General features: G+C 53.7%; 1 protein-coding gene across 1 annotated transcript; it reads left to right on the plus strand.

Annotated features, from left to right (window-relative positions):
* Window positions 1-377: 377 nt before the first annotated feature.
* On the plus strand, window positions 378-8,645 carry FGF8 (fibroblast growth factor 8). The gene is made up of 5 exons (XM_074908430.1): window positions 378-466; window positions 566-602; window positions 2,686-2,866; window positions 7,156-7,262; window positions 8,358-8,645. Exons 1-5 carry the CDS (start codon window positions 435-437, stop codon window positions 8,643-8,645), a joined length of 645 nt encoding a protein of 214 aa, XP_074764531.1. The 5' UTR covers window positions 378-434.
* The last annotated feature ends 1,134 nt before the right edge of the window (window positions 8,646-9,779 follow it).

A 9,779-nucleotide genomic window follows, 5' to 3' on the forward strand; every position in this document is an offset into this window, starting at 1 on the left:
ACCTCCGCCTCGGCAGGTACCCCCGGGCTGGGGAGGGGTGCGGAGGGCTGCGGGCCGGTCGGGCTTCCCCGGGGGGGCGGCGGCGGCCACCATCCCCCCCTCCCCGCGGCCGCCCCCGCCGTCGGGGCTGCGGGCCGGCCTCGCCGCCTCCCGGGGCAGCAGCGGGGCCGCGGAGCGGGGCGGGGGGTGCCCCGCGGCGGGGGGCCGCCGGCCGTGCGCCCCGGGGGCTGGGCGGGCGGGCGGGCGGGCCGGCGGGGGCCTTTCCCCTCTGTAGCCGCTTGTGCCCTCCTTTCCTCGGGGCGAGGACGCGTCGGCAGGGCGAGAGGAGGAGAGGAGCCGAAGGCAGCGCCGCGCCGCGCCCCCCCCTCCCCGGGCGCTCCCCCCCCCGCCGCCGCCGCCGGGTCCCGGGCTCCCGGCCCCGCACCGGCGCCGCGATGGACCCCTGCTCCTCGCTCTTCAGCTACGTGTGAGTACCGGCAGCCCCAGCCCCCCCGCCCCGCGCCCGCACCCACCCCCCCCGACCCGGTTCACACCTCTCTCCTGCTTTCTCTCTCCCCCCTCCCAGGTTAATGCACTTGTTCGTCCTCTGCCTGCAAGCCCAGGTAAGTGCCCGCTTGCCCGCCCGGCTTTGTTCGCCCCTCGGGAATGGGGGGGTGCCCCGCAGCCGCTGCCGAGCGCCCCGGGCTCGGGAGGGAGGGAGGGAGGAGAAACAGTTTAAAAACCAGGAGACAAAAGTCGCCCGGCTGTAAAAAGCTGCGGCCGAGGGAGGACCCCCCCGGGCTTCAAAATACGGTGCGGAAGACTCGGGCTGCGAGGCGGGGAGTACTCGGGGTTTCAAGGAATTGCGCAGGATTGTTTTTAAGTAGCTTTAGGTTCCGTCCCCCCACCTCTAAATGGCACTGTGGATACCCCCGATCCTCTTGTCCGGTTGTTTGGTTTTTTGTTTTTTTTTTCATTACGCTGCTTCATCCAAAAAGTAAAGAGGAATTAAAAAGGAGAAACCTCCCCCCCACTCCAAACCTTACTAAAAAGCACAGGTTTTGATTCAGCTTAAAATTGTCAGACTTCAGCATCGCCGGTTTGTATCGCCAGAGACAGAAGTGTCATGAATAGATTAAACAGCCCGGGCAGAGCTTGTGCAACACCCGCATACCATCAGGCACTGTCACTGGGAGCACTGCACCTTCAAACTGGGGTGAAGCCCCCCTTCCCCCTGAGATCACAGGTGCAGAAGCTTTGTTTAAAATGCCCTTTAAGCGACTTTTTTTTTTTTAACTTATTTTCCTGGAACCTTGGGAGAAAAAAAAAAATCTAGTTTCCAGCTGAAAAGCAAAGGGAATGGAGTGCTGGGAGTGTGCAGTTGTATAAAAGCATAGCTGTAATATTTTGGAGTATGAGATGGAGACCAAATAGCAGCATGGCTAATGACCTCTCCTCCACATGGTACCCTCATCAGAGCTGGGGAGAGAATCCTGCTGCATTATCCAAAACCCGTCTATAGGAAACACACATGCACAGGCAGAAGCAGAGGGATAGAGATGACATTGTCAAGGGGAGATATCTCTATAAAGCCAGCTTTGGGAGAGCAGCAGCTTTTGCTTTTATTGGGTTTTTCTGTTGTTGTTGTTTAAGACGGGAGGAAATCTTCCCATTTGACGTGGGGGTGGCGGGGGGTAGTCCCAGCCTTCTGATGTTGAAAGGAGCTATCTCCTAACATTTGCTCAGAATACATCTTTATAAATGTCAGGGAGCAGCGAAACTTTCCAGACTTAAAAGAGGGATTTGAGACGAGGGGGGGAAAAAGACTTCTGTGCAAGCTCGCGAGCCGGGGCTGAGGGGGGAGCAGGTTTGGCTGCTCATGAAAATCATTTAAAGCCCAGGAGCAGCAGCGTCGGGTCTGACAAGGATGGGCTCAGCTGCGACTTCAGGGCTAACGGGTTTGGTGCCGGGGCTGGGGACATTCCTGCTGCTGGCACTGAACAGCTGGCTGCAGATGAGGATGCGTTTGCACGGGTAGCACATTAGTATCCTCGGGTTATTATGCCACTGAATGCCTGGGCTGAGGCACAGTTTTCTTAGGATTCTTATACCTCATAACTCTACCTTCTCTGGGGACTTTGTATTTAAAGAGCTTGATAAGAGGAGTGTTTGGGAACAAATAAAGAGCCTGGGACCCAGCGGCAAGGCAGCTGTGGAAACTGATGGGGCAGTGGTTGGGCTACATGTCCGGGGCAGCAGTATGTTTCTGCAGAGGCAAGAAAGGTGTGGGACAAATGTATCAGCCCCTTGGGGGGGGCAACCCAGTGCCATCCTGCATGCCCCCTCAGACTCCCTCCTGCTCTCAGCCTTGATGCTCATCTCGGGTACTCCAGTGCCAGCTGGGACCCACCGAGTCCCAGGGAGGCCTCTGGGGTCACCGAGCCCTGTCGCACTCCCGAGTCACCTGCACCCCTCTGCTTAGGGCATGTCTGGAGCAGGCACAGCTCTGTAAAGGGCTCTGCATCCCAGAGCTTAATGCTCCTTCTCCCGGGGAGGCTTTGCTGGTGCAGGAGGTACGACCACGGTCCCGGCTCTGTGCCTCCCTGTAAAGCCCAGCTGGACGCCAGCGATTTCGGCTCAGCCCATTTGCCCCGCTGAGGAGTAGAGATTATAATGGTGTGTCGTATATTTTTTAATTTCCTAAAGGTAACTGTTCAGTCCCCACCTAATTTTACACAGCATGTGAGGGAGCAGAGCCTGGTGACGGATCAGCTCAGCCGACGGCTCGTCCGTACCTACCAGCTGTACAGCCGGACCAGCGGGAAACATGTGCAGATCTTGGACAACAAGAAAATCAATGCGATGGCAGAGGATGGGGATGTGCACGGTAAGGACGTGCGATGGGGACGGGTGGGGGGGAGCCAGGGAGGTGTTCGCAGCCCAGCAAGGCGATTGATGATTTCCGTCCTGTTTGTTAGCCAGAAATCATTAAAGTCGTTCGGCTTGCGGGGGCTTGTAAAGGGAGAACATAGGGGTCAGCGATCAGTGGCTGTGTGATTCAAGGTGAGGGCAGGTTCCCCGTGCTGAGGGAGGGGACCTGTGTTTGCGGGATGGGCTCTGCTCCTTTCTTTTTCATTCTTGGTTTGCACCTGACTCAGAGGGCTCAGGGCTGCGGTGTGCTGAGCAGCACTGGTCATTTCAGCCCAGCTCTTTGCTGGGCTGGGAATCTCTGAGACTTCCTTTTGGAAAATAAACAGAAAGTTAGAAAAGAAATAGAAAGTTGAAAAAGAAAAGGTGGCAGGGGAGGGGTGAAGGGGGAACAGCTGCTTTACAAACCTTGCCTAAACCAGAACTGTCTGGAGTGGCATTTTCCTCATGTACTCCCCGTCCCTCCCTTTTCAAAACAAATGCCGAGCAGAGGGTCAGCGAGGCAGTTGGCCACGGGCAAAGATGCTGCTGTGTCTCCGGAGACAAAGCAGGGGGACTCGGCATGCACGGAGCCTGCGCTACACCGCAGCCCCTCTGCCATCGCCCTGGCACCCTTTCCCCAAAACCTCTGCCCCCTCCCTGGGGCACGATCCCTCTGCTGGCGACACCCAAAGCCCAAATACTTTGATCGCCTGCGCTAATGTCACATCAGGGCGGTCAAACGCTGCTCAGGGGTCAGCGGGGCCAGTGAGCCCTGGCGCTGCGAGGCCTGATCCTGCGCCCAGATCGGGGAAGTGCCTGTATTTGTGTGTGTTGTATGTAGGAATCATAAGTGTTTTTCTTTGGTATTAGATGAAATTTCCCTTTCTTGCTTGGGGAGATTAGTAGAAACACTTTTCTTTCTTCCCTTTTTTTGTTTTTTCCCTGTTCCTTTTGCTTTGACTGAAAATTTCATGCTGGACTTTAGCAGTTCAAGCAAAGCACAGATTCCATATATATGGTATCCCATACATGCAGCATTAATCTTCCAGATGAACTATTCCCATCCTAAAGCAGCTCTGGCTTGAAAGGGCATTAGCTAATTTCCCAAGCAAAAAATCCTGTCTTGTTTTAGACCTATAATGCCTGGATTTAAAAGGCAGTTAGTGCATATTTAAATAACGACCAGGTTTAAATAAGGGCAGAAGGAGGGGACTCGTGGTGGCTTGAAAAACTCTATTAAAACATAATAAAAAAAGGTTAAGCATTTGAAGAGCTAAGGAGGAAAATGAAGACTGATCTAAACCAGAAAGAGAACAAGCAGTTTTTCAGATGTAAAGTTTTAAAAGAGTTGAAAGTCTGTAAATGTTAAAATAGAGGTTCAGGATTGTTCTATATGAATCTCTAGGGAGGCCCCCATGTCTGGAAGAACTATTAAAACGCTTCTTACTTTCACCTTTTTTAACATTTCCTGAATACTTTCTCCTCTTCGCAGTCCAGTTGGGGGATCAAGTGTGTCTCGCTGCATTTTTTCAGCATTTACGTAGCCACTTTCCCTTCAAAGTTTGAGCATGAAACATAATTTTACTGGGATAAATCTGTCACTTAAGTGAAAGAATAGAGTTGAAAATGTTAAGCTCCCCCCCCTCAAAAAAGGGCGGGGAAAAAAAAAAAGGGCACCCCCAAAATGTTATTTAGAAATTGACTTTTGCAGCAAAGAGCCTCCCTCCCTGAGCCCGCCCTGCTGCGCTTTTTTTATCTCATTTTTGGGGGTGGGCGTGTAAAAGGGGTTGATTTATTTTTGCAGATGACCCCTTTCCCCACGCTGACGTTTTTACAGCCGACTTAACATCGAGTCCGGCGTTTTCAGTTATCTGTCTTAATTGTCAATATTTGATTGACTTTTTTTAATTCTAAGGGAAGGCGGGTGGCCGGTGCAGCCTGGCTCATCCCTTCTGGGCTGTGCCTGCCACTGAGCAAACTGCTGCTGGCTGCAGCGTGGGCTAAACCCTGCGAGTGGCCGGAGATGCTGGCACAGCTCCCTGCTGACCTGCAGGTTTCATCTGTACCCAGGGTTTTTCCCTGGTTGGGGCTGGAGTTTGTGGGGTGCACGGGTCACGTGCGGGGTGCAGGTCCCCGGGGACAGGTGGTAGTCATCCTCCGTGGCTGGAGCAGCGCTCTCGCTGGGCTCGTGCGGGGCAGCAAACCCAGCCAGCAGCTGTAAATCACAGCTGCCCTCTGGAAGAAAAAAAAGGCCGCGAGAGAAGTGATGTGCATCTTTAAAGCGGGGTTTTGTGCTCTCTGGGGCCGAGGCCTCCCCGCTCCCTCCCTCCCTCCTCTGTCCCTCCCTCCCTCTCCGATCTTTCTATCTCTCACAGAGAAAAAAATCAATTCTCCTCAAACCTTTTACTGCCTCTGAGATCAATTCCCCCCCCTTTCCCCAATATGGATAACTATGGGGTCACTGTCTCAGCACTTCATTTGCAGAGTGCTGTGGCTCCTGTGGGCTGGGTTTGGGGATGCTGGGCAGGTGCCAGGCTCTCGGCATTGGTGCTGGTGTGGCACACCCTGGAGTTGGCTCTTCCCAGATTTCTCAGCTCTGAGTCCAGTCAGACTACTTTGGAGCCTGTACCAAGCTACTGCTAGTCTGGTTAAGGTGGGGGGTCAAGTGCATCCATCACAGCGGGCTATGGGCATGGGGCAGTTTGGGGATGCTGCAGGGTGATGTTGTCAGGAGGGAGTGGAGGGAGTGCAGGGAGAGGGTGCCTGCACATGCATCAAGCTGCCTTGCCCGGCAGTACTGAATCAGTCAGCCCCAGCAGATTTTGGGATGCCCCTTCCATTGTTCAACTCAGCTGCTGCTCGCACTGCCCACTCGCTGTTACCACCCTTGGTGCCACTGACCTTAATAGTACCTGTCATGCAAGGGATGCTGGATCAGGGCCTCACAGAGACAGAGAGGCAGCAGTTTTCTCCCAGCCCAGAGTGTGATTTAGGCTCACTTCAGTTTGTACGTGTGCCCACAGCCTCCTTCTGCTATTCAAAGAACCCTCCTGCAAATCCACCTGCTCCAGAACAGCATTGCTGCCCTTGCCCGTGGCTGAACATCCTGGGGTAGAGATATGGAAGCTGGGGTGGACAACACTCCTGAGGAACTGAGTAGCTCTTGTGCAGAGGTCAGAGAGGAGAAATAAGGAATTGGTGGGCTTGGTCCTATAACAAGGTTATGGACTTGGAAGCTCTGTGGGCTGTGCTCTAATTTACCTTATCAAATTGGGCTTATGGTGCAGGGGCTGATGCTGGGCAAGATGTGATGGTGGTGAGATGGAACGCTCCCAGCTGCTATTCAGTATCATGGGGAAATCTTTGGTTCTTGGCACAGCCTTTTTGAGGTGCAAACAGGTAGCCACCATCCCTGCTGGGTCTTGCCCTGGGGAGGGTAGCTGGCTCTGGGGACAGCAACTGCAGGGCCAGGGAGAAGGATGTCCTGTCCCCATCCTCCCCCTTCTCTGGGGATGGATGGGCTTTGGGGCTCGGGTTCCCAGGGCGGAGGCAAGGGAGGGAAGGTGACAGGTCTATTTATAGGCGGCCCATCGACCCGGCGATTTGCATAGCTCCTTCGGAAGTCGATCGATGCCTCCATTAAAAAACTGAGACCAAATCAATACGCCCTCTCGACTCGTGCAAAGGTGAAAGGCATTAAAAGGATGGCCATACCCTTCACGCCTCCCCTGCCAGCTGCAAAGTCACCGCTCCTCCTGCAGCCCTGGCCCAGAAGAGAGATACGGAGCAGTGTCCCCTGGGCTGGGGACAGCTGGCAGCATGCCCTGCACTTCCAGAGGGTGCCTGCCTGCTCCCTGCCTGCTTTCTTCTTTCAGGCTCACCCAGACCTGCCTCGGTTTGTAGGGCAGCTGGCATGATCTCCACTGGCCAGTGCATGCCCTGCTCACTGCCTTGCCTCCTTACTGGGACGTCTCTGTGGCACCTGAACCCCTGAGCCCCATGGAGCTGGGAAAGGCAGAGCTGCTCCCCCTCCAGCACGACTCAGGGTTGCAAAGGGATGTGACCAAGGTCACATGGGGACACAGTGACAGGGCAGCTAATCTTGTGCTTTGATTTTTAGGGCTCTCTCTGGCCCAGCTGCCTCCCTTCCCAGTGCGTGCCCACAGTGCCCAGTGTCAGGCATTGCTCAAGTCTCCATCCCTGTGCCTGGCCCATCCCAGAGCACCTCTAACCTCCCTCTCTATTTCCTCCCATTGCTCTCCCCAGCCAAGCTCATTGTGGAGACAGACACCTTTGGGAGCCGCGTGCGCATCAAGGGGGCAGCCACAGGTTTCTACATCTGCATGAACAAGAAGGGGAAGCTGATTGGCAAGGTAGGGTGCTGGGATCAAGGGCGTGGGAGAGCCAGGGATGTGCTGTGGGTGCTGAGTGGGGCTTGCTGGGATACCCGATACAGAGCCCACCCATGGGGATAGGGAGGTGGGATGGGGGTCCCAGACATTCAGCCAGGGCACCCCTTTGGAGGGCAGGAGGATGAGCCATCCTGTGGCCTCGGGCAGTAGGAGGGAAGGCGGGGAGCAAGGGAGGCGGGCGGGTGCCTTGTGGGGCAAATTGTATCTCCCCGAACAAATAGGCAAATTGCTGGGCTATTCTCCCCGATTACATGGTACAAGTGCCAGGAATGTTAAGATGCTCCATGGGGCTGGCCCCAAGGCCAGGCCCTGCTGTGTGCCAGTTAGTCACGCTTGCTCCCTCCAAGCCTCAATGCTCCCTCCCCGGGGGTGGAGGGGGCTGGATGTGCAAAATCCCAATGCACCAGTGATTGTCTGGGAGGGTTTTCCATGGTGGCTCCTTCCCTGGGGCTGGCTGATGTGGGAGTCCCCTCCCTGGTCCTGCTGCTGCCCATAATGGGGAGGAGGTTAGCCTCCTTTACCCCTGTGCTCCCTGCCACCTGCATCTGTGGGCATCATCCCCATGGACCCCCCTGCCCCGTCACCTCTCCTGTACCTTGATGGCCCTCTTTATATTAAAGACCTCAGGGGGGATAGGATGAATAGGTGAATTGCCACTGAGATGGGGTTTGCTTATGGTCATGCTGGTGAGGGAATCCAGCCCCTGACATGGATGGAGGCAGGATAGGAGTGGGCAAAAATCCCCTTATGGGGGTGGTGGAAATGCTGGGACATGCTGCACTGGGGCTTGCAGCCTGGTGCTGGCATCACACTGGGGACACAAGCTGTGGTGAGCAGTGTTTGCCCATGACACAGTGCCTTCTCCCTGCAACTTTCTAAGGAAAAGCAGATTTTTGACCATTCTGACCTGTAGGAGAAGTGGGAAAAGTGAGCCCTTGGCTGCCCAGAAGCACTGCAACCCTGCTGCTACACCAGCCAGCCCAGTTTGGGGTAGTGAGAAGCTGCCCTGTGACTGAGTGCCTGTTACTTAAATCTCCCACTCTGTCCCATTCTCAGAGCAATGGCAAAGGCAAGGACTGTGTCTTCACGGAGATCGTCCTGGAGAACAACTACACAGCGCTGCAGAACGCCAAGTACGAGGGCTGGTACATGGCCTTCACCCGCAAGGGCCGCCCGCGCAAGGGTTCCAAGACCCGGCAGCACCAACGGGAGGTACATTTCATGAAGAGGCTTCCCAAGGGCCACCAGACCACTGAGCCCCACAGACGCTTTGAGTTCCTCAACTACCCCTTCAACCGGAGAAGTAAAAGGACTAGAAACTCCAGCTCCAGGGTGGGCCCTTGATGGGCCTACCTGTGCCCACCCTGTCTGCACCTCTCCTGGAGGACTCTCCTCTGAGTTTGGTGGACTATATGTAGAGACTTCCCCATATGGGTATTAAGCAAAAAAAAAAAAAAAAAAAAAAAAAAAAAGGAGGGAGGTTAAAAAAAATTACCTGCTCTAGTTGTTGATAATTTTGGGGGGTTGGGTTGGTTTTTACAAAAAAGAAACAAAAAGAGAAAAAAAGAAGAGAGAGGCTCTATTTTTGTACTCCAACTTTAAAAGAAATGAAATGTTCAAAGACTGGTGAAGGGGGAAGAGCCCTTCACTTAGAATGTTCTAGTCTGTTTGGGGTCGCGCATTATTTTGTAATTTTTTTTGTAGCTCTAGGGGGAAAGGAGAAAAAAAAATCACTGTTTAAAACAAACAAGCAAAAAGAAAAAGGAAATCCAAATCTGGGAATGATGTGCTACTTAAATGAACCGAATTAATGCTTACCGGAGAAGATGGAGAGGTTGGAACAAAATTAAGGGGAGGAAGGGATTTATTTCAGAGGTGGTTGGAGACCTTCCAGGTGGGTTTTGCAGCCTGCGTGAGCGTGGGCACTGCCTGTGGGAGCTGGTTGCAATGCCCAGGGTGAGGGCCGCTGGATGCTTTTCTTCCTCAGTTGCACCTATTTCTTCGGCTGAGTGAGGGGTTGCTGGAAGCCGCTTGCATCCTTATGAAAATGCTGCTGGCTTCACAATGCCCAAATTACTTTTTTTCTCAGGAGGGGACAGGGGTGATGGATGCCCCAGAGAAAGTCCTGAACTGCCTTGGTACCTCTTACCCATGAGAGCATCTTTGGCATTTGGTTTGTTTTAAACTACTAAGGTGAGGCAGTGGGCAACGGCTGCCATGGAGCGGGCTGGTAACTGGGATTTTTTTTTTCCATGTGGAAAATGTGAACTCACCAAAAATTGATATTTTTTTTCTGTTTATTTTTTTATCAGATGGAAGTTTTCATCCATAAAATTAAAAAAGTGTACAAATTACTGTGGAGCCATTTTGGGCTGGTTTTGTCATAATATTCAGATTGTGGTTGGCACTTCCATTGTCAACTGTTTCTTCCAGGTTTGCTCTTTGAGAAATACCACTGTCCTTGCCTTCCTAGTAAAG

Source organism: Athene noctua, chromosome 5 (genome assembly GCF_965140245.1).
Source record: "Athene noctua chromosome 5, bAthNoc1.hap1.1, whole genome shotgun sequence".
NCBI classification, from domain to species: Eukaryota; Metazoa; Chordata; class Aves; order Strigiformes; family Strigidae; genus Athene; species Athene noctua.